The 25899-nt window shown below is 42.6% G+C and overlaps 1 protein-coding gene across 5 annotated transcripts in view; it reads right to left on the reverse strand.

Moving 5' to 3' along the window:
* The window catches only part of fbxw7 (F-box and WD repeat domain containing 7), a 349039-nt gene that overhangs the window by 31699 nt on the left and 291441 nt on the right, over nucleotides 1-25899 (reverse strand). For all 5 annotated transcript variants that reach the window (XM_061881245.1, XM_061881246.1, XM_061881244.1 and 2 more), the window contains 4 exons: nucleotides 21567-21701; nucleotides 13208-13331; nucleotides 10320-10456; nucleotides 5128-5241 (listed from right to left, as the gene is read on the reverse strand). In XM_061881245.1, coding sequence (XP_061737229.1) covers nucleotides 5128-5241; nucleotides 10320-10456; nucleotides 13208-13331; nucleotides 21567-21701 — 510 coding nt within the window. The remainder of the gene's footprint in view (nucleotides 1-5127; nucleotides 5242-10319; nucleotides 10457-13207; nucleotides 13332-21566; nucleotides 21702-25899) is intronic.

Consider the following 25899-nt stretch of genomic DNA (forward strand, 5'->3'; position numbering starts at 1 on the left):
ACTAAACAATCCCATGTGTGACGTCTGGAGGAGTGTTTTCATGCATATTTGTACGTCCTATCGTAATTTAATCAAGCTATCATCGTTGGTATTAGCTAATAAGCTAACATGTTTACAAGTGTTTTTGATCCTATTAACTTACAATGGCATTCTTTTTGTATTGTTTCAGTTTCGTAGTTTTACCAAGAGGTCACCGTGGAGTTTTTGAGTCTGTTGAGTTGATTGGAGTGCTAGCTTCCGCAGCTAGTGGGTTCATGACTTGTGTTTTGTTTGATTCAGCCGTTTTACTGCCGTGTTACAGACGCTGTTTAGAAACAATTAAGGTATGAAAATACATGTTTTTAAAATCTTTGTTTAAATAACTTACTTACTAAACCATCCCATGTGTGACGTCTGGAGGAGTGTTTTCATGCATATTTGTACGTGCTATCGTAATTTAATCAAGCTAGCGCCGTTGGTATTAGCTAATAAAATAACACGTTTACAAGTGTTTTTGATCGTATTAACTTAAAAAGCCATTCTTTTTGTATTGTTTCAGTTTTACCAAGACGTCACCGTGGAGTTATTGAGTCTGTTGAGTTGATTGGAGTGCTAGCTTCCGCAGCTAGTGGGTCCATGACTTGTGTTTTGTTTGATCAGCCGTTTTACTGCCGTGTTACAGACGCCGTTTAGAAACAATTAAGGTATGAAAATACATGTTTTTAAAATCTTTGTGTAAATAACTTACTTACTAAACAATCCCATGTGTGACGTCTGGAGGAGTGTTTTCATGCATATTTGTACGTCCTATCGTAATTTAATCAAGCTAGCGCCGTTGGTATTAGCTAATAAGCTAACATGTTTACAAGGGTTTTTGATCCTATTAACTTACAATGGCATTATTTTTGTATTGTTTCAGTTTCGTAGTTTTACGAAGACGTCACCGTGGAGTTTTTGAGTCTGTTTAGCTCAGGGGTAGGGAACCTATGGCTCTAGAGCCAGATGTGGCTCTTTTGATGACTACATCTGGCTCTCAGATAAATATTAGCTGACATTGCTTAACACGATAAGTAATGAATAATTCCGCTGGTAATCACAGTGTTAAAAATAACGTTCAAATTATAAAACCTTCTCATGCATTTTAATCCAACCATCCATTTTCTATCGTACCTGTTCAAAAAGTGCTGTAATGGTAAGAAGTATTATATTTATTATTGGTTAGCTTTAGAATAACAATGTTATGAAAAAGACTAAGAGACTTATTATACTCTAAAAATGTTGGTCTTACTTAAAAATGCACGCATTTAGTTGTATTCATCCATCCATCCATCCATTTCTACCGCTTATTCCCTTTAGGGTCGCGGGGGGCGCTGGTGCCTATCTCAGCTAAAATCGAGCGGAAGGCGGCATACACCCTGGACAAGTCCCCAACTATATGGCTCTCACGGAAATACATTTTGAAATATCTGGCTTTAAGGGCTCTCTCAGCCAAAAAGGTTCCCGACCCCTGGTTTAGCTAATTGGAGTGCTAGCTTCTGCAGCTAGTGGGTCCATGACTTGTGTTTTGTCTGATCAGCCGTTTTACTGCTGTGTTGCAGCAAATATATGAAAAAAAAACAATTTCTTCTAAAATTGAGTACCAGTAGTACTTGTCCCAAAAAAATGGGACCTGCTTACAATTTCAGCTCATGTATTTGTCATGGCCCAGTGTCCAAACACATTTGATCCTCTGACGAGGACTTTCAGGCGGACAAGTGTTGCAAATTGTGCAGGCGAGTGTTTAAGTATGCTGTGGACGACTGGAAGGAACGCTGACTGTGGAAAGGCAGTAAAAAAAAAAAAAGCCAAGACATGCAGATGCTGGTAATCCTATTGTGTCTTTTACGCTGCTCGTTTATTGGCAGGGACAGGCAATTCTCGGTTGACTGCCTTTAATTGGCCTTTCCGCTTCCTTTGAGTGAGGCCAGGCTCTCTTTGCTGCTGAAGCCGGACCCCACAGAGTCAAACATGTGCTTGTCTCCATATTTTATCAGCGCTCAACTCAACAACAGATAAGCTTTGCTGAAAAAGGGCGTGTGATGACACACTCGTCATAGCCTGCTGGGGAGGTGACTCACCGTGGGGATGGCGGTCTCTGGATGTGTTCAACCCCCCCCCAACCCTGGCAGCGAGGGGCCAGTTGGTGCTCCGGCTGACCATGGCGAGGTTTGATCACACTGAAAGGCGTGCAAATTGCCAGTGGACTCAATGTCAACTTTTTTTAATTTATTTTTGGTAAAGAGATGGCCGTGTGATCACAAATAGACAAGAACAAGAAAGTTTGATCATATTACGCCTGTACTGGCTCACCTGCACTGGCTTCCTGTGGACTTAAGATGTGACTTTAAGGTTTTACTACTTACGTATAAAATACTACACGGTCTAGCTCCAGCCTATCTTGCCGATTGTATTGTACCGTATGTCCCGGCAAGAAATCTGCGTTCAAAAGACTCCGGCTTATTAGTGATTCCTAGAGCTCAAAAAAAGTCTGCGGGCTATAGAGCGTTTTCCGTTCGGGCTCCAGTACTCATACTTCGAGATGCTACCTCAGTAGAAGCATTTAAGTCTCACCTTAAAACTCATTTGTATACTCTAGCCTTTAAATAGACCTCCTTTTTAGACCAGTTGATCTGCCGCTTCTTTTCTTTCTCCTATGTCCCCCCCTCCCTTGTGGAGGGGGTCCGGTCCGATGACCATGGATGAAGTACTGACTGTCCAGAGTCGAGACCCAGGATGGACCGCTCGTCGGGACCCAGGATGGACCGCTCGCCTGTATCGGTTGGGGACATCTCTACGCTGCTGATCCGCTTCAGATGGTTTCCTGTGGACGGGACTCTCGCTGCTGTGTTGGAGCCACTATGGATTGAACTTTCACAGTATCATGTTGGACCCGCTCGACATCCATTGCTTTCGGTCCCCTAGAGGGGGGGGGGTTGCCCACATCTGAGGTCCTCTCCAAGGTTTCTCATAGTCAGCATTGTCGCTGGCGTCCCACTGAATGTGAATTCTCCCTGCCCACTGGGTGTGAGTTTTCCTTGCCCTTTTGTGGGTTCTTCCGAGGATGTTGTAGTCGTAATGATTTGTGCAGTCCTTTGAGACATTTGTGATTTGGGGCTATATAAATAAACATTGATTGAAATATATCAGTTTCTCAAAGAGGTTTTGCTTTTTTTCGCTGGGAAATAAAATAGGTTGCAGCTTTTCACTCGATCCGTGTCTAATTTGTGTGCCAAGTAGAGAAGAAATAAAAAGCGGAGAGGCAGGCTCCAGTCGGTGGTGCAGGGACTTAAGAACAATGTGAACATTCCACACTACAACTTCTTTGTTGGCCGCGGCAGAAACAAAGACCGTGTGGCTGCACCAGCAAGGAGCTTAGGATGCCCAACATGCCACACAACTATTTAGCGGAGAGCAAGAAGACACTCTAATCTTATGACATGAGGATGGAAGATGTTGTGATCCATCATCAGCAGGAAGATGGAGTAACTTACTGTATTTTCAAATCCTTAAAAAAATCCCTTAAAATCCTTTCATTTTCTCAAAAATCGACACTGCGCCGTGTAACCCGGCGCCCCTAATGTACGGAATCCTTTTGGTTGTGCTTAGCAATTTTGAAGCTATTCTATTTGGCACATAGTGAAATGATAAGTGTGACCAGTAGATGGCAGTCACACATAAGAGATACATGTAGACTGCAATATGACTCAGGTAAGCAACACCAAAATTGTATACCGTATTTCCATGAATTACTGCCGGGTCAAACTCGTTTCGCAAAATATTATTTTTATTAGCGCATGTCTAGAATTACCGCCGGGTCAAACTGGTCATCATTTTCAAAATGGAGGAGGCTGATTTCAATCATTTGAAAACACATAAAGGGTAGAAGATTAAGAGCTATTCAGTAGGATTTAAGGTCCAAGCTATTGAATATGCTAAAAAGAACAGTAAGCAGCTCTGTTTTATTATTATACCGTAGCTGCGTGTGTCAAATATGAGTCATTAAATGACTCCCGCCTCCTGGTGGTAGAGGGCGCTAGTGATCCTTCTTGCGACTACTCGGCTGCAGAAGAAGTGACAACAAGCAGCAAGAGTGAGCAGCGATCGTTTATTTTTTCCTCTTGCTTGCACTTTTAACATGGAGGATTACATATCTAAAATTAAACAGTTTTCTAAACTGGACTTTCAATCCAAGCAGGAGGTAATAAAGGAAGATCTCCATCGAGACGGAGAGACTTTTAAAACTGAAGAAAGATAAGGAAGACTTCTATAAAGGAGCTGCGCATGGACTTCATTTATAAGTAAAGGTAAGACCATAATAACGTTTTTTTTATTAAATGTGCTTTTCATGTTGGTATCGTTACATCACACTCAAATTTATAAGCGCAGGCCTAAATTTACTGCATGCCTTTGTTAAACGCCGGAGTGAGAAGAGGTTTTAAAATATTAGCGCCCCGGTGGCAATTCAAGGAAATAGGGTAAACTAAATTGTTAATAGTCAATTCTTGTCACCTTTCATTTGTCAGACAGCCTAAGAACTAAAGAATGTGGGAGGACTCGTCCCTCAGAAAAGGGAGGGTCCTCTGCCTACTGGACTAGCACACAAGTCAACCCCTCATAGTGTAGTCAGTGGCCTGATTGACTGGCAACCTGTCCAAGGTCTAGTCAGAAATGTAGCGGTGCGATAGAGAGATTTTTGGCCGTAGTCTGCCTTTTGCCTGGAGAAGGCTGAGATAGGCTCCAGCAGGACTAGCTGACCAAGAAAATGGGGTAGTTGAGTTCCGTGCAGCCGGCACTGGGGGTGGATACTATTAAACACCGAGAGTGATTGATTGGTGAGCAGGCAAGAGTATAGTCCGCCTAAGTCAGCTGTTGGGATAGGCTCCATCTCCCGCCATGATCCAAACAATGGGATAAGAAGTAGAGAAAATGGATGGAAGTGTAGTGGTGCACATAGCTGACTTGGGATTAACTCCTGACAACCGCCCTGTGGCCGAGTCCAGGGTGCAGTCAGCTGGGCTGAGCTCCAACTTTTTGCCTTTGCTTTGTTTTCGTCGGACAAAGTCAACCACACATCCAGTCTGACCTTTAAAAACCAAGACTTGACCTTACCTTTCCCGTGATGGCCGACCAGACTTTGAGCGTGTTGTCATCGGAGCCGCTGACAATGCGATTGCCACAAAATTGGAGGCAGGTGATCACGTGGTCATCGTGACCTTTCAGCACCTGGTGGGCAGGTAGGAGAGATGTTGAAAGAGGTAAGTCTCCAGTGGGCGTGTACATCAAGTCAAAAAGGTGTGTACAGTATAGTAGTAGTAATTAAGTACCGTGGTACTAATGAATTAGAAAAAGGCACTATACTGCTTTTGGAAAAATACTGGTACTTTTTTCATGACATGATGACATTGCAGGTAATATAAGCCTTGGTGCATGTGAGTACACGCACGCACGCACGCACGCACGCACGCACGCACGCACGCACGCACGCACGCACGCACGCACGCACGCACGCACGCACGCACGCCAACCCTCCCGGATTTTTTTCGGGAGACTCCCAAAATTCAGCGCCTCTCACGAAAATCTCCCGAAATTCAGGCGGAGCTGGAGGCCACGCCCCCTCCAGCTCCATGCGGACCTGAGTGAGGACAGCCTGTTTTCACGTCCGCTTTCCCACAATATAAAAAGCGTGTCTGCCCAACGACGTTATAACTGTAGAATGATCGAGGGCGAGATCTTGGTTTCCTATGTGGGTTTATTGTCAGGCAGTTTCATTAACATCCTCCCATCGCGGTAACAACACACAACAACAGCAGTCACGTTTTCGTCTACCGTAAAGCAGTTCGTCTGCCATAAACAGCAATTTTGTGACACGTTTAACAGGACAATACTGCCATCTACTGTACATGCATATGGTTAGAAAAATAGTGACAGAGAATAGAACAAGGATGGACAATTCAACCCTTAACTCAACAATGAGTAGATGAGTGTTATGTGTGTGTTTGTGTGTAAATAAATGAACACTGAAATTCAAGTATTTATTTTATATATATATATGAAATACTTGGTGAATTGTAGCTGTAAATATACTCCTCCCCTCTTAACCAAGCCCCTAACCCCCCTCCCCCTCCCGAAATCGGAGGTCTCAAGGTTGGCAAGTATGCACACACACAGCACTCATAGACTCACAATCAAACAATCGCTCAAAATCCTTGACCGAAAACCACAACATCACCATCACTGTTTGGTTCTCCACTTAAGCACTTTGTCCAGTTTACATCTGCTGTGACAACCAGGAACACACGAGCCTCCACCGGGGGGCAGTGTAGCGTACCCAGATGTAAAAAATATTATGCACAATCAGCTTTTTTTATATAAAGCCAAAAGCCATAAAGGAATGGAATGGCCTCAACAAAATAGAAAAGTTTAACACAGGAGTGTAAAACTAATTTTAGATGGGGGGCTACATGAAGAAAAATCTACTCCTAAGTGGGATGGACTGTTAAAATCACGGCAAGACAACTGCAGATTGTTTTCTTTGTTTGAAAATAGAACAAACACGATCTGGAAATGTACAAATCATAATTTTGTTTTTATTTTACACTTACATGTTACATTAAATAGTATTCTATCTTTATTTGTCCTTTTTTACACTTTCAGAATCCATTATGTGATAATGTTCATCAGGCAACTCATTGGTGTAAATTTTCAATCCATCAAGGCGGGGGTCGGGAACCTTTTGGGCTGAGAGAGCCATGAAAGCCAAATATTTCAAAATGTATTTCCGTGAGAGCCATATCGTATTTTTTAACACTGAATACAACTAAATACGTGCATTTTTAAGTAAGACTAACATTTTTAGAGTATAAAAGGCTCTGGATGCTGTGGGGCTGTCTTGGTTGACAAGATTTTGCAGCATCGCGTGGACATCGGGGGCGGTACCTCTGGATTGGCAGACCGGGGTGGTGGTTCCTCTCTTTAAGAAGGGAGACCGGAGGGTGTGTTCCAACTATGGTGGGATCACACTCCTCAGCCTTCCCGGTAAGGTTTATTCAGGTGTACTGGAGAGGAGGCTACGTCGGATAGTCGAACCTCGGATTCAGGAGGAACAGTGTGGTTTTCGTCCTGGTCGTGGAACTGTGGACCAGCTCTATACTCTCGGCAGGGTTCTTGAGGGTGCATGGGAGTTTGCCCAACCAGTCTACATGTGCTTTGTGGACTTGGAGAAGGCATTCGACCGTGTCCCTCGGGAAGTCCTGTGGGGAGTGCTCAGAGAGTATGGGGTACCGGACTGTCTTATTGTGGCGGTCCGCTCCCTGTATGATCAGTGCCAGAGCTTGGTCCACATTGCCGGCAGTAAGTCGAACACATTTCCAGTGAGGGTTGGACTCCGCCAAGGCTGTCCTTTGTCACCGATTCTGTTCATAACTTTTATGGACAGAATTTCTAGGCGCAGTCAAGGCGTTGAGGGGTTCCGGTTTGGTAACCGCAGGATTAGGTCTCTGCTTTTTGCAGATGATGTGGTCCTGATGGCTTCATCTGACCGGGATCTTCAGCTCTCACTGGATCGGTTCGCAGCCGAGTGTGAAGCGACCGGAATGAGAATCAGCACCTCCAAGTCCGAGTCCATGGTTCTCGCCCGGAATAGGTTGGAGTGCCATCTCCGGGTTGGGGAGGAGACCCTGCCCCAAGTGGAGGAGTTCAAGTACCTAGGAGTCTTGTTCACGAGTGGGGGAAGAGTGGATCGTGAGATCGACAGGCGGATCGGTGCGGCGTCTTCAGTAATGCGGACGTTGTACCGATCCGTTGTGGTGAAGAAGGAGCTGAGCCGGAAGGCAAAGCTCTCAATTTACCGATCGATCTACGTTCCCATCCTCACCTATGGTCATGAGCTTTGGGTCATGACCGAAAGGATAAGATCACGGGTACAAGCGGCCGAAATGAGTTTCCTCCGCCGTGTGGTGGGTCTCTCCCTTAGAGATAGGGTGAGAAGCTCTGCCATCCGGGAGGAACTCAAAGTAAAGCCGCTGCTCCTTCACATGGAGAGGAGCCAGATGAGGTGGTTCGGGCATCTGGTCAGGATGCCACCCGAACGCCTCCCTAGGGAGGTGTTTAGGGCACGTCCAACCGGTAGGAGGCCACGGGGAAGACCCAGGACACGTTGGGAAGACTATGTCTCCCGGCTGGCCTGGGAACGCCTCGGGATCCCCCGGGAAGAGCTAGACGAAGTGGCTGGGGAGAGGGAAGTCTGGGTTTCCCTGCTTAGGCTGTTGCCCCCGCGACCCGACCTCGGATAAGCGGAAGAAGATGGATGGATGGCTGGATGCTTATAGTCCGAAAAATACGGTAGCTAGAACATGTTAAAACAGAAAATAAGCAGATAATAACAGTTAATGAACAAGTAGTTTAATAATCTATTTTTACAGTTTGTCCTTAATAATGTGTACAAAATAATAGGTGTATAAATGACACAATATGTTACTGCATATGTCAGCAGACTAATTAAGAGTGTTGTTTGTTTATTTACTACTAAAAGACAAGTTTTTGAATTGAATTGAATTAAATGATATTTATATAGTGCTTTTCTCGAGTGACTCAAAGCGCTTTACATAGTGAAACCCAATATCTAAGTTACATTCAAACCAGTGTGGGTGGCACTGGGAGCAGGTGGGTAAAGTGTCTTGCCCAACGACACAACGGCAGTGACTAGGATGGCGGAAGCGGGAATCGAACCTGCAACCCTCAAGTTACCCTCTACCTATAGCTATACCGCCCCAGTTGTCTGGTATGTTCACTATTTTATTTAAGGACAACACTGTAAATAATACAGAAAATATGATTAATTTAAATAAATAAATGATAAATGGGTTGTACTTGTATAGCGCTTTTCTACCTTCAAGGTACTCAAAGATGCTTTGACACTACTTCCACATTTACCCATTCACACACACATTCACACACTGATGGAGGGAGCTGCCATGCAAGGCGCCAACCAGCACCCATCAGGAGCAAGGGTGGAATTTATCATGGTCTAGCTCCATCCTATCTTGCCGATTGTATTGTACCGTATGTCCCGGCAAGAAATCTGCGTTCAAAAGACTCCGGCTTATTAGTGATTCCTAGAGCTCAAAAAAAGTCTGCGGGCTATAGAGCGTTTTCCGTTCGGGCTCCAGTACTCTGGAATGCCCTCCCGGTAACAGTTCGAGATGCTACCTCAGTAGAAGCATTTAAGTCTCATCTTAAAACTCATCTGTATACTCTAGCCTCTAAATAGACCTCCTTTTTAGACCAGTTGATCTGCCGCTTCTTTTCTTTCTCCTATGTCCCCCCCTCCCTTGTGGAGGGGGTCCGGTCCGATGACCATGGATGAAGTACTGACTGTCCAGAGTCGAGACCCAGGATGGACCGCTCGTCGGGACCCAGGATGGACCGCTCGCCTGTATCGGTTGGGGACATCTCTACGCTGCTGATCCGCTTCAGATGGTTTCCTGTGGACGGGACTCTCACTGCTGTCTTGGAGCCACTATGGATTGAACTTTCACAGTATCATGTTAGACCCGCTCGACATCCATTGCTTTCGGTCCCCTAGAGGAGGGGGGTTGCCCACATCTGAGGTCCTCTCCAAGGTTTCTCATAGTCAGCATTGTCGCTGGCGTCCCACTGAATGTGAATTCTCCCTGCCCACTGGGTGTGAGTTTTCCTTGCCCTTTTGTGGGTTCTTCCGAGGATGTTGTAGTCGTAATGATTTGTGCAGTCCTTTGAGACATTTGTGATTTGGGGCTATATAAATAAACATTGATTGATTGATTGATTGAAGATTCTCTGTTAAAATAAAGCCAATCATGACACTTAAAAAAAAATTGTCACAAAATGTTGGTACCAGGACTAATATGTTGAGTGGAAAATGTGAAAATTTTTTTTCAGTTTTCGGGAGCTGCATGCTGTGTGCGCGTGCGTCTCATCTTTGAAGGCCGGTGGCAAACGGCTGACTCAGCAAAGAAGAAAGCAGCAGCAGGTGCAGAGGACAGTAAGCTCATTTCCATGGGTGGCCTGCAGCCATTTGCAACATGGCCCATTAAGGAGGAGCTTTTATTGCCACACTTCTTGGAGGCAAACAACAAAATAAAAGGCAAACAACGGCGACGTTAAACCGCACTGCAGCCCAATTGTCATTCTACACACTTGTCGGCATCCACTCCACACTCCAGGCAGGTATTCAACTTCCATCCAGCCAAGGAGCCATTGAACGCCTCATCTACAAGATTAGCTCGCCGTGCGAGGGATTCAATGTGAGGAAAAATGTCTACCTTGGGTGATTTGAGGTCCCCTCTCCGCCAGTTAGTGTCTATTCTGTGCTGCCTGATGTAGGCACTCTTCCAGGGGCTGTGGGTGAAGCCCGGCTTGACCATCTTCCTCTTCTTGAGGGGCAGAGGCTCGTCGATGCCTGTTGGAAGCCAGCGGAAAGATACGTTGAAGACTTTCTCATTAAAGGCATATTGAAACGCACCTCCCATATCGAAGGTGGCAAGTATGACTATTGTTTTGTTTTATGCTCTTTTGTCAAAACTTTGATGTTTTTATACGGCAACCACACAATATATGCAATATTTTTTCCACATAAAACATTTTAAAGTGATCATTTTTAAGTAGTAATTCATTATAACAAACATTTTTTTGTCCTTTTTTTTTTTTGAGCAATGGAAAAAAGGAAAATAAAGACAAAAGGGAAAAAAACCCTGCCTGCATGGCAGCTTTGTGTCAACATTGCCACTTTTTCTCATTAGATGTCACCTCACTCCACTTTTTTAAAAATGTTTTTATTTTATTTTTGCAATACCATCAATTTTGCAATTTTTGCAGAAAAACGATTAGCTGCGGGCCGCAAATGGTCCCCGGGCCACATTTTGGACACCTCTGGCCTCGAGCAGTGGTTCTCAACCTTTTTTCAGTGATGTACCCCCTGTGAAAATTTTTTTTTAATTCAAGTACCCCCTAATCAGAGCAAAGCATTTTTGGTGGAAAAAAAGAGATACGGAAGTAAAATACAGCACTATGTCATCAGTTTATGATTTATTAAATTGAATAACAGTGCAAAATATTGCTCATTTGTAGTGGTCTTTCTTGAACTATTTGGAAAAAAAAGATATAAAAATAACTAAAAACGTGTTGAAAAATAAACAAGTGATTCAATTATAAAGATGTTTCCACATAGAAGTAATCATCAACTTAAAGACCTACTGAAAGCCACTACTAGCGACCACGAAGTCTGATAGTTTATATATCAATGATGAAATATTAACATTGCAACACATGACAATACGGCCGCTTTTGTTTACTAAATTGCAATTTTAAATTTCGTGCGGAAGTATCCTGCTGAAACGTCTCGGTATGATGACGTCACGCATTGTAGAGGACATTTTGTTCCAGCACCGTTCCCAGCTTTAAGTCGTCTGTTTTCATCGCATAATTCCACAGTATTCTGGACGTCTGTGTTGCTGAATCTTTTGCAATTTGTTCAATGAATAATGGAGACGTCAAAGAAGAAAGCTGTAGGTGGGAAGCGGTGTATTGCGGCCGCCTTCTAGCAACACAAACACAGCCGGTGTTTCATTGTTTACATTCCCGAAAGATGACGGTCAAGCTTTACTATGGAACAGAGATGTCAAGCGAACACGGTTGGATTGGACCACACACACAAAGTACAGTGTATTATGCAGCCATCATTTTGAAAGATCGTGTTTCGGAAAGGGTCCCTTGTGAAGGGCAGAGATGGGCATTGCCACCACTCGTCGACTGGTGCTGAAGAAAGGTGCGGGGCCGACCTTCAGATTGTACAGGTAGAACCATATAACCTCACTATAACACTAGTAACACAATAAGCAGATAAGGGTTTTTCCAGATTTACCCTAGTAAATTTGTCTAATAACATCTGAATCGCTTCCACTGTATAGTCTTTTTTTTTTCTTGTCCTTCACTCTTACTTTCCTCAGCCACAAATCTTTCATTTATGCTCAAATTAATGGGGAAATTGTTGCTTTCTCGGTCCGAATCGCTCTCGATGCTGGTGGCCATGTTTGTAAACAATGTTCAGATGAGAGGAGCTCCACAACCCGTGACGTCACCCGCACATCGCCTGCTACTTCCGGTACAGGCAAGGTTTTTTTACCAGCACCAAAAGTTGCGAACTTTATCGTCAATGTTCTCTACTAGATCCTTTCAGCAAAAATATGGCAGAATCGCGAAATGATCGCGTATGACACATAGAATGGACTGATTGATTGATACTTTTATTAGTAGATTGCACAGTACAGTACATATTCCGTACAATTGAACACTAAATGGTAACACCCCAATAAGTTTTTCAACTTGTTTAAGTCGGGGTCCACGTTAATCAATTCATGGTACCTGCTATCCCCGTTTAAAGTCTGGGCTTCCCTGCTTAGGCTGCTGCCCCCGCGACCCGACCTCGGATAAGCGTAAGAAGATGGATGGATGGATAATTAAATTTGACATTGTGTTAATGATAGATACTTAGTCTATAGATCGGCCTGTGCCTAGGGTGTAAGTTGTAACACTAACAGTAAAAGTGCAAGACTTGCCAACAAGCTAAAACAAAGCTATAAATAAATAACATTTTACCATTCTGTATTCTGAAGGCGATCTATGTCGTGTGCTACTCCAGCATCAATATCATCAGCGTCCTCCTGACCGTCAGCGTCGGGTTCAAAGCGGTATGGCTCTATCCCTTGTTGGGAGTCAGAGTAGTCCTCCCCTGAATCGCTCCCACTGGCCTCTAGTCCTTCACTCTCATTTTCCTCATCCACGAATCTTTCATCCTCGCTCAAATTAATGGGGAAATCGTCGCTTTCTCGGTCCGAATCGCTCTCGCTGCTGGTGGCCATGATTGTAAACAATGTTCAGATGTGAGGAGCTCCACAACCCGTGACGTCACGCGCACATCGTCTGCTACTTCCGGTACAGGCAAGGCTTTTTTATTAGCGACCAAAAGTTGCGAACTTTATCGTCAATGTTCTCTACTAAATCCTTTCAGCAAAAATATGGCAATATCGCGAAATGATCAAGTATGACACATAGAATGGACCTGCTATCCCCGTTTAAATAAGAACATCTCATTTCAGTAGGCCTTTGAGGTAGAACTAAATGGCTCACGGGATCACAAAAAAGTAAAACTCACCTTCTTCCCTGCATTTTTCCCTCCACAGCAGGTTGTCTTCTGCGAGGATGCGCCAGTAGCGACACGTCTGGGCAGCCTGGAGGAGGTCCTTGGGCTCCAGGAAGGACAGTACATACAAAGCCAGCTGTTGGGATGACAGAAAGATGAAGTTTGAGTCAACAAGTCTCTAAATATGAGTGACATCCATCAAAGAACAGATACAGTGCCCCCTCAGGCAGGAGACTACGGTCCATCCAGACCCACGCCTCCCGCCACCTGAACACTTCTTTCCCCTCGCCCATCAGACACATGAACAACAACAAGATCTGATACCTCGGTTACAGCTCTTTTTTATTACCTTTTGCCTATGACCTACCTGTTCTGTGTTATGTGTTTTATGTTGCACGTTTGTGCCAAGAAAAAAATCCTATTTTGTGAACCCGTTCTCAAACAATGGCAAAAAAACTATTCTGATTCTGATTAGATTAGATAGGATTCGATAAAATAAAATACATTGTAGATTGTCACTGAAGGCATCAAAACTATGACAACTGTGAAGTGAAAACCATTTCAGGCTACTCACACTATGGACTGGACTCTCACTATTATGTTGGATCCAGTATGGACTGGACTCTCACTATTATGTTAGATCCACTATGGACTGGACTCTCACACTATTATGTTAGATCCACTATGGACTGGACTCTCACTATTATGTTAGATCCACTATGGACTGGACTCTCACTATTATGTTAGATCCACTATGGACTGGACTCTCACATTATTATGTTAGATCCACTATGGACTGGACTCTCACACTATTATGTTAGATCCACTATGGACTGGACTTTCACTATTATGCTAGATCCACTATGGACTGGACTCTTACACTATTATGTTAGATCCACTATGGACTGGACTCTCACACTATGTTAGATCCACTATGGACTGGACTCTCACTATTATGTTAGATCCACTATGGACTGGACTCTCACTATTATGTTAGATCCACTATGGACTGGACTTTCACTATTATGTTAGATCCACTATGGACTGGACTCTCACACTATTATGTTAGATCCACAATGGACTGGACTCTCACTATTATGTTAGATCCACTATGGACTGGACTCACACTATTATGTTAGATCCACTATGGACTGGACTCACACTATTATGTTAGATCCACTATGGACCGGACATTCACTATTATGTTAGATCCACTATGGACTGGACTCACACTATTATGTTAGATCCACTATGGACTGGACTCACACTATTATGTTAGATCCACTATGGACCGGACATTCACTATTATGTTAGATCCACTATGGACTGGACTCTCACAGTATTATGTTAGATCCACTATGGACTGGACTTTCACTATTATGTTAGATCCACTATGGACTGGACTCTCACACTATTATGTTAGATCCACTATGGACTGGACTCTCACTATTATGTTAGATCTACTATGGACTGGACTCACACTATTATGTTGGATCCACTATGGACTGGACTCACACTATTATGTTAGATCCACTATGGACTGGAATCTCACTATTATGTTAGATCCACTATGGACTGGACTCTCACTATTATGTTAGATCCACTATGGACTGGACTCACACTATTATGTTAGATCCACAATGGACTGGACTCACACTATTATGTTAGATCCACTATGGACTGGACTCTCACTATTATGTTAGATCCACTACGAACTGGACTCACACTATTATGTTAGATCCACTATGGACTGGACTCTCACAGTATTATGTTAGATCCACTATGGACTGGACTTTCACTATTATGTTAGATCCACTATGGACTGGACTCTCACACTATTATGTTAGATCCACTATGGACTGGACTCTCACTATTATGTTAGATCCACTATGGACTGGACTCTCACTATTATGTTAGATCCACTACGAACTGGACTCACACTATTATGTTAGATCCACTATGGACTGGACTCTCACAGTATTATGTTAGATCCACTATGGACTGGACTTTCACTATTATGTTAGATCCACTATGGACTGGACTCTCACACTATTATGTTAGATCCACTATGGACTGGACTCTCACTATTATGTTAGATCCACTATGGACAGGACTCTCACACTATTATGTTAGATCCACTATGGACTGGACTCACACTATTATGTTAGATCCACTATGGACTGGACTCACACTATTATGTTAGATCCACTATGGACTGGACTCTCACTATTATGTTCGATCCACTATGGACTGGACTCTAAGTCTTTAAGCTAAGTCTTAAAGCTCACAGAGAGAATGACAAGAGTGTGTAAAGCAGTAATCAGAACAAAAGGTGGCTACTTTGAAGAAAATTAGAATACAAGACATGTTTTCAGTTATTTTTTTGTTAAGTACATAACTCCACATGTGTTCATTCCTAGTATTGATGTGACAATCTACAATGTAAATAGTCATGGAAATAAGAAAAACATTGAAGGAGAAGGTGTTTCGAAACTCTTGGCCTGTACTGTACATTCTGTACTTCAATGAAACAATATTTTGGAAAGCTATTTAATTTCAGTGGTCAATTCAGAAAGTGAAAGTCATTTCATAAACAAACCCCGACTAATATAACCCCAAAGTCAGTACATCATAAGTGTCCTCACGATTTAAATCCTGCAATCAAAAAAGGTGTGTACCTTTTTGCATGATTCATGTGATCACTCTTCGCCAGTTTTTTATGACAACCATCACCTTCTATGACAGGGGTGTCCAAACTTTTTCCACAGAGGGCCGCACACGGAAAAATTTAAGCATGCGGGGGCCATTTTGATATTTTTCATTTTCAAACCATAACAAAATATATGGATTTTTTTCTAATCCTCCTGAGGCGCATAGAGGGTCTCAGTCACTAAAATGTTCAAAATAAGTCAAATTATTATTATTTTTTATTTAATGCTTACAGTAAATCTCTATATCAACTTTATGCTGATATCAAGTAAAACAAATAAGGTTTTATGCCTTTTCTGTCAAAGACAACTTTGTTTTTTTATAGTAAAACTGAAATATGCAGTATTTAGATAGATGGATAGTACTTTATTGATTCCTTCAGGAGAGTTCCTTTTTTTTTTTTTTTTAGCAATTAAAGCCCTCAAAGATCAATAATGCAGGATAGCATTGATTTTAATTAAATATTTTTGAGTAATCACAGTGAAAAGTTAGTTAAAATCCTACTAAATATGAGATTTGAAAGGTTCCCCACTCATAAAGTGCTAGATACATTTTTATAAGTTTTTTTTTTTTACATTTAACACTTAAATTTCAAGATCGACTTCTGTTGATTTTAAGTTTGAACTATTAATTTGTTTGATTTATGCTCTTTGGTCAAAACTTTGATGTTTTTACATGGCAACCACACAACATATGCAATATTTTTTACACATAAAACATTTTAAAGTGATAACTTTTAAGTAATGATTCATTAGAACATAGATTTTTTGTCCTTTTTTTCTGAGCAATGGAAAAACAAGAAAATAAAGACAAAAGGAAAAAAAAATCTGCCTGAATGGCAGCTTTGTGTCAACATTGCCACTTTTTCTCATTAGATTTCACCTCATTCTACTTTTTTTTAAATGTTTTTTTTTTTAATTTTTGCAATACTATCAATTTTGCAATTTTTGCGGGATGTGTGGCGGGCCGGTAAACGATTAGCTGCGGGCCGCAAATGGCCCCCGGGCCGCACTTTGGACACCCTTGTTCTATCAATCAATCAATGTTTATTTATATATCCCTAAATCACTAGTGTCTCAAAGGGCTGCACAAACCACCACGACATCCTCGGTAGGCCCACATAAGGGCAAGGAAAACTCACACCCAGTGGGACGTCGGTGACAATGATGACTATGAGAACCTTGGAGAGGAGGAAAGCAATGGATGTCGAGCGGGTCTAACATGATACTGTGAGAGTTCAATCCACAATGGATCCAACACAGTCGCGAGAGTCCAGTCCAAAGCGGATCCAACACAGCAGCGAGAGTCCTGTTCACAGCGGAGCCAGCAGGAAACCATCCCAAGCGGAGGCGGATCAGCAGGGCAGAGATGTCCCCAGCCGATACACAGGCAAGCAGTACATGGCCACCGGATCGGATCGGACCGGACCCCCTCCGCAAGGGAGAGTGGGACATAGAAGAAAAAGAAAAGAAACGGCAGATCAACTGGTCTAAAAAGGGAGTCTATTTAAAGGCTAGAGTATACAAATGAGTTTTAAGGTGAGACTTAAATGCTTCTACTGAGGTAGCATCTCGAACTGTTACCGGGAGGGCATTCCAGAGTACTGGAGCCCGAAATGAAAACGCTCTATAGTCTATGAAATAAATCAGCAGAAAGACTCCCAAATAGATTGAAATGAAGGTGTTGGAAATGAGATGCTGGCAGGTAAACACCAAATGTTGTGTGAGGCTGGGGCAGCAAGGCTGACATAATGCTCAGGGAAACACCACACTCCATTAACGCTTTATTTACTAGCAATAATAACTTATTTAGCGTTTATATGGCGCCTTTTTAGGGACCAGAAGAGGCGTTTTATCGCGGCAAGGAAGCCGACATAAATCTGAAAGGAGGCGATGAGGCTTATTTGTGCGAGCCTGTTTGGGCAGCAAGTCTTCCTGGTTGTGATCAGTCAGGGAGGAGAGCATCATGGCTCGGTTGGTAGACTGGCCGTGCCAGCAACTTGAGGGTTGCAGGTTCGATCCCCGCTTGCACCATCCTAGTCACTGCCGTTGTGTCCTTGGGCAAGACACTTTACCCACCTGCTCCCAGTGCCACCCACACTGCTTTAAATGTAACTTAGATATTGGGTGTCACTATGTAAAGTGTTTTGAGTCACTTGAGAAAAGCGCTATATAAATATAATTCACTTCACTGGAGGAGTGTGAGGGCGCTCACTCGCTGGCTAAAATTGCCCTTTCCCGACACTAATACAACAATCTGAGAATGAAAATGTCCCACAAGCTGTGTGACAAATTCAAAAATGTTGTCCCATGAGGTACATTTGGTCACGATGAGATCCGGTTTCAAGTAAAACTGAAGACTACCGTATGTCCTTGAATTGCCGCCGGGGCGCTAATTATTTTAAAACCTCTTCTCACTCCGGCGCTTACCAAAGGCATGCGGTAAAGGTAAGCTTGCGCTAATAAAAAAAATATATGACTTGTTTTTGCCATAAAAAACAAGAGTTTTGACATTAAAAATACAATAAAACTTGATAATGATTGATAAACCTAAAGATTTTGGGCGGCATGGCATAGTGGGTAGAGCGGACGTGCCAGAAACCTGAGGGTTGCAGGTTCGCTTCCCACCTGTTGACATCCAAACCACTGCCGTTGTGTCCTTGGGCATGACACTTCACCCTTTGCCCCCGGTGCCGCTCACACTGGTGAATGAATGATTGGTGGTGGTCGGAGGGGCCGTAGGCGCAAACTGGCAGCCACGCTTCCGTCAGTCTACCCCAGGGCAGCTGTGGCTACATATGTAGCTTACCACCACCATCGTGTGAATGAATGATGGGTTCCCACTTCTCTGTGAGCGCTTTGAGTATCTAACAATAGAAAAGCGCAATATAAATCTAATCCATTAATTATTTTAAAACCTCTTCTCACTCCGGCACTTACCAAAAGCATGCGGTAAATTTAGGCCTGCGCTTATAAATTTGAGTGTGATGTAAGGATACCATCATGAAAAGCACATTTAATAAAAAAAAAAAAAACATTATTATGGTCTTACCTTTACTTATAAATGAAGTCCATGCGCAGCTCCTTTTGATCAAAAGCATCGATAACTTGTTTATAGAAGTCTTCCTTATCTTTCTTCAGTTTTAAAAGTCTCTCTGTCTCTCTGGAGATCTTCCTTTATTACCTCCTGCTTCGATTGAAAGTCCAGTTTAGAAAACTGTTTCATTTTAGATATGTAATCCTCCATGTTAAAAGTGCAAGCGAGAGGAAAAAATAAACGATCGCTGCTCACTCTTGCTGCTTGTTGTCACTTCTTCTGCAGCCGAGTAGTCGCAAGAAGGATCACTAGCGCCCTCTACCACCAGGAGGCGGGAGTCATTTAAGGACTCATATTTGACACACGCAGCTACGGTATATTAATAAAACATAGCTGCTTACTGTTTTTTTTTAGCATATTCAATAGCTTGGACCTTAAATCCTACTGAATAACTCTAATATTCTTCCCTTTATGCGATTTCAAATTATTGAAATCAGCCTCCTCCATTATATTAATAAAACATAGCTGCTTACTGTTTTGTTTAGCATATTCAATAGCTTGGACCTTTAAATCCTACTGAATAACTCTAATCTTCTTCCCTTTATGCGATTTCAAATAATTGAAATCAGCCTCCTCCCTTTTGAAAACGATGACAGGTGAAGTGTCACTCGTGACGTGACGAGTTTGACCCTGCGGAAATTCTAGACATATGCTAATTGTTTGGCGAAACGAGTTTGACCCGGTGAAAATTCTAGACATGCGCTTATAAAAATAATATTTTGCGAAACGAGTTTGACCCGGCGTTAATCCTGAGCCGGCGGTAATGCTAACTAAGCATGCGCTCATAATTTGGCGAAACGGGTTTGACCCGGCAGTAATTCTAGGCAGGCGCATACTATATACCCGGCGGCAATTCAAGGAAATACGGTACTTCAAAAGGAGTAGACACAAAGTCTGGTAACTTGGACAGAGTGTTCCAGATTATACCTGCTATTGGCACCCATCTGTGGAGAGACCCACCACTTTTTACCAACCACTTATTGTATCAAAGAGGAAAGATATTGTGTACAGCCACCAGATATCAGCACTACAGCACATAGCAGCCTCCTTTTTACGCACCATGCGCCAGATTGAGCGGTCCACACTGTACCACCGTACATCACTTTAATACTTTCACCAGGCACTACGCTTTGCTTTCATAAAAAGTCCTTGAGAAAATTTATGATCAATTAATCGACTGCATCTTCAATTCTCCTAATACAGGTGCTGTTCATATTATTAGAATATCATGAAAAAGTTGATTTATTTCAGTAATTATATTCAGAACGTGAAACTTACATATTATATCAATTCATTACACACATAGTGATGTATTTGAAATGTTTATTTCTTTAAATTTTGATGATTAGTACTGACAATTACTGAAAATCCCAAATTCAGTATCTCAGAAAATTAGTTATGACTAGTACCAAAAAATATTTTTTAGAAATGTGGGCCAACTGAAAAGTATGAACATGGGAAGTTTCAGCATGTACGGCAATCAATACTTAGTTGCAGCTCCTTTTTGCCTGAATTGCTGCAGCAATACGGCGTGGAGTCCACCAGTCTGTTGCACTCCTCGGGTGTTATGAGTCTCATCTTAAAACTCATCTGTATACTCTAGCCTTTAAATAGACCTCCTTTTTAGACCAGTTGATCTGCCGCTTCTTTTCTTTCTCCTATGTCCCCCCCTCCCTTGTGGAGGCGGTCCGGTCCGGTGACCATGGATGAAGTACTGGCTGTCCAGAGTCGAAACCCAGGATGGACCGCTCGTCGGGACCCAAGATGGACCGCTCGCCTGTGTATCGGTTGGGGACATCTCTACGCTGCTGATCCGCCTCCGCTTGGAATGGTTTCCTGTGGACGGGACTCTCGCTGCTGTCTTGGATCCGCTTTGAACTGAACTCTCGCGGCTGGGTTGGAGCCACTATGGATTGAACTTTCACAGTATCATGTTAGACCCGCTCGACATCCATTGCTTTCTGTCCCCTGGGGTCCTCTCCAAGGTTTCTCATAGTCAGCATTATCACTGGCGTCCCATTGGGTGTGAGTTTTCCTTGCCCTTTTGTGGGTTCTTCCGAGGATGTCGTAGTCGTAATGTTTTGTGCAGTCCTTTGAGACATTTGTGATTTGGGGCTATATAAATAAACATTGATTGATTGATTGATGCTTATGCAATGACAATAAAGACCTATCCTATCTTGTTAACCTCTCTTTCATAAATAAATCAATATAAATGATATGTATGAATGCCCCCCTCCACTTGGTACATTGAAAAGTAACTCGCCGGCACCCCTGATCTAGCTCCGCCCACAGGACGCTTCAGGTTGACGGATATGTTGCTGCTGTTTACAATTGGAAAAGGGTACTGAAGCAAATGGGACTTAAGCATGTGAGGGGGGGTACAATGGAGTCAGCTGTTTAACAAGCATCTGTGTGAATGAAGCGAGGGAGGATTAGAGCGAGAGAGACGTGTCAGGTATTTTCCATTCAAGACCTCAACATCTCACAACAACAAAAAAAAAAAAAAAGGAGTATGGTAAAAGAAAGGAAGAGGCAAAGTCAGGAAAGGAAACGGGCTCGGCACCTCTTTGGGCAGCAGGGAGATGAAGTCGCGCTGGAACTGCGGCTCGATGACCTGCATCATATGCTTGACCTGCGTGGGCTCGCAGCTGTCAATCAGCTCGTCCAGCGCCAGCAGCTTCTCGGGCCCCGTCCAGCTCTGCCAAAAAAGGAAAATTGATGAGTATCATTTTCGCACACTTCTACAGCTTGTTCGTGGCAGATCGCCATGGAAACAGCTTTTAGGCAACCATACTGGAGGGATACTGCTTTGAGCGGGCGATGAAAGAAGTCAGCAGGAGAAAACACGCTAAGGAGAAAAATATAATAATAATCCACATGAGGACTGAGAAGGCACTTCAGTGGATTTACTTGCTGGGCTCCATCCATGCAATATGTTCCCTGCTCTATATTTATACCTGCTTGCAATACACTTACTACAGATGCTCCCGCAACAACAACAACGGCACATGCTCAGATTTAAGACAGGGAGGCGGGCAACAGCTGGTTCTTGTGGTTCTGCACATCTGGATTGTACTGAAACCATGGTGCTAGAACTTCTTTGCAGCTTATGTAAGCTTGTTTTTTTTGGGGGGGACACGCGTTGACATACGCCACCTCGCATTAACGTGTCCGCAGCCCCAAAGTGCTCCCGACGTGCCCTCTGAAGCGGCAGCGACCAGGAGAGGACGGCTGGAGGCACCTGCCTATTTCTAGCAGCACACACCAGCAAGAACACAAAGAATTTAGACTTTCTTGCAGTGTTTTTACAAAACCATTACATTTTAGCCTCTTCCTGTTTAGCATTCTCATGTTGGCGGTTCAAAAAAAAAAAGTTTCGAACGGCAATCAATGTTTCCTCAAACTGCCAAAACATATTAATTTATCATCATTCAAATATGACAATTACAAAATACAAATACTTTTTTACAATGGAGTTCAGGGTGTGCATCGTGCATTTAACCAATTGCAAGCGCTGCATGAAACTGACTAAAGAAAATGATGGCCATGTTGACTTAGGTCTTTGCATCTTAGCATTTAGTTAGTTCAGTGGATAATTCACAATGAAAGAAGGTATTGTGTGTCGATACGGCGGCCAATCCAGAGGGTGATTTAATCTGTAAACACTGTGATGTGGTTTACACTTGAATTGCTATTGCGACATCCAGTGGACACATTTAAAACAGCACTTTCTTTCATTAATAAATTACGGCTTATTTTTATTTTTAGCAAACTGATCTCAGGGGTCGGCTAGAATCTGTTAGCGGGCCTGATACGGGCTGCACGTGATGTGGCCACAACCCCAAAGTGCTCCCGACGTGCCCTCTGAAGCGGCAGCGACCAGGAGAGGACGGCTGGAGGCACCTGCCTATTTCTAGCAGCACACACCAGCAAGAACACAAAGAATTTAGACTTCCTTGCAGTGTTTTTACAAAACCATTACATTTTAGGCTTTTCTTGTTTAGCATTCTCCTGTTGGCGGTTCATAAAAAAACGTTTCGAACGGCAATCAATGTTTCCTCAAACTGCCAAAACACATTCATTTATCATCATTCAAATATGACAATTACAAAATACAAGTACTTTTTTACAATGGAGTTCAGAAAAAAAATGATAGCCAAAGATTGTTTGTATGACAATAACAGTGCTGTTTTTAACATCTATTGTAAAAATGTTGACCATAGATTGTATGTATGACAGTGACAGTGCTGTTTTTAGCATCTACTGAAAAAAAGTTAGCCAAAGATTGTTTATATGACAAAAACACTGTGCTGTTTTTGAGCATCTACTGTAAAAATGTTAGCCAAAGATTGTCTGACAGTGACAGTTCTGTTTTTCCAGCATATCCTGCAAACGCATTAGCCAAAGATTGTCTGTACAGCAGCAGCACTGTGCTGTTTTTGAGCATCTACTGAAAAAAAATGTTAGCCAAACATTGTTTGTATGACAATAACAGTGCTGTTTTTAACATGTACTGTAACAATGTTGACCATAGATTGTATGACAGTGACAGTGCTGTTTTTAGCATCTACTGTAAACATGTTAGCCAAAGATTGTCTGACAGTGCTGTTTTTAGCATCTACTGTAAAAATGTTAGCCAAAGATTGTCTGACAGTGACAGTGCTGTTTTTAGCATCTACTGTAAAAATGTTAGCCAAAGATTGTCTGACAGTGACAGTGCTGTTTTTCCAGCGTCTCCTGCAAACGCATTAGCCAAAGATTGTCTGTACAACAGCAGCACTGTGCTGTTTTTGAGCATATACTGAAAAAATGTTAGCCAAAGATTGTTTATATGACAAAAACACTGTGCTGTTTTTGAGCATCTACTGTAAAAATGTTAGCCAAAGATTGTCTGACAGTGACAGTGCTGTTTTTCAGCATCTCCTGCAAACGCATTAGCCAAAGATTGTCTGTACAACAGCAGCACTTTGCTGTTTTTGAGCATCTACTGAAATAATGTTAGCCAAAGATTGTTCATATGACAAAAACACTTTGCTGTTTTTGAGCATCTACTGTAAAAATGTTAGCCAAAAATTGTCTGACAGTGACAGTGCTGTTTTTCAGCATCTCCTGCAAACGCATTAGCCAAAGATTGTCTGTACAGCAGCAGCACTGTGCTGTTTTTGAGCATCTACTGAAAAAAAATGTTAGCCAAAGATTGTTTGTATGACAATAACAGTGCTGTTTTTAACATCTACTGTAAAAATGTTGACCATAGATTGTATGACGGTGACAGTGCTGTTTTTAACATCTACTGTAAAAATGTTGACCATAGATTGTATGACAGTGACAGTGCTGTTTTTAGCATCTACTGTAAACATGTTAGCCAAAGATTGTCTGACAGTGACAGTGCTGTTTTTCCAGCCTCTCCTGCAAACGCATTAGCCAAAGATTGTCTGTACATAAGCAGCACTATGCTGTTTTTGAGCATCTACTGAAAAAATGTTAGCCAAAGATTGTTTATATGACAGAAACACAGTGCTGTTTTTGAGCATCTACTGTAAAAATGTTGGCCAAAGATTGTCTGACAGTGACAGTCCTGTTTTTCCAGCGTCTCCTGCAAACGCATTAGCCAAAGATTGTCTGTACAACAGCAGCACTGTGCTGTTTTTGAGCATCTACTGAAAAAATGTTAGCCAAAGATTGTTTATATGACAAAAACACTGTGCTGTTTTTGAGCATCTTCTGTAAAAATGTTAGCCAAAGATTGTCTGACAGTGACAGTGCTGTTTTTGAGCATCTCCTGCAAACGCATTAGCCAAAGATTGTCTGTACAACAGCAGCACTGTGCTGTTTTTGAGCATCTACTGAAAAAAATGTTAGCCAAAGATTGTTTGTATGACAATAACAGTGCTGTTTTCAACATTTACTGTAAAAATGTTGGCCATAGATTGTATGACAATACCACGGTGCTGTTTTTTTAGGATCGGCCCAAGATCTTTAATACATGGCAGAAGCACAGAAGAATATCCAGTAAAAAGTCTATGAGAGTAAAAAAGATCCAAGATCCTGTGTGGAGTTGCTAACATTTGTGTAAGAAAGTGAGACCAGCGGGGTCCTGCAGTGAGCAGAAGAAGCTGGTTTGATCTGCTGCTGCTCGCAATGGGAGGCTGATGAAACACTTGAGACATCAGAAGGTCTGGGATGGAATTCTTGACATCAGAACATGAAAAAAAAACCCATTAACGTGCTGGTTCTTTCGCCAAGGAACAAAAGATACTAAACGGGCGATCATTTCACATCGAATACTTGATTCTTAGTCTTGGAGCTTCAAACAAAACAATTTAAACAAACACAATAAACATGAGGCTTTGGTTTGTCTTTAAAGCGGTCGATCTCCACCCACGAAGACGGTGCAAAGTGAATATTCATGATGCATAAATGTGTTATAGTGCTTTTCTACCTTCAAGGCGCTTTGACACTATTTCCACTTTCACCCATTCACACACACATTCACACACTGATGGCCATGCAAGGCCCTAACCACCACCCATCAGGAGCAAGGGTGAAGTGTCTTGCTCAAGGACACAACGGACGTCGGTAGAAGGTGGGGATTGAACCAGGAACCCTAAGGTTGCTGGCACGGCCACTCTCCCAACCGCGCCACGCCGTCCCTACAACTACACAACCAAAACCCGACAAATTCGGTGCAAATCTGGATCAAAATGTGCAATGTTTATCACCAAGTTACAATGGAAGCTTTCAACAAACCACCAACAAAAAGAGTAAAGTCTGTGAGCTTAACCATGAAATGTTGAAAGTTATCTACTATTAATTAAATTGTAGCCTGCTCGCTAACATTTCTACAAACCAAAGTTGAAAAAAATACCATAATCTATCATTTTTAGGGACCAAAT

The sequence above is a fragment of the Nerophis ophidion genome, linkage group LG20 (assembly GCF_033978795.1).
Source record: "Nerophis ophidion isolate RoL-2023_Sa linkage group LG20, RoL_Noph_v1.0, whole genome shotgun sequence".
NCBI lineage: Eukaryota > Metazoa > Chordata > Actinopteri > Syngnathiformes > Syngnathidae > Nerophis > Nerophis ophidion.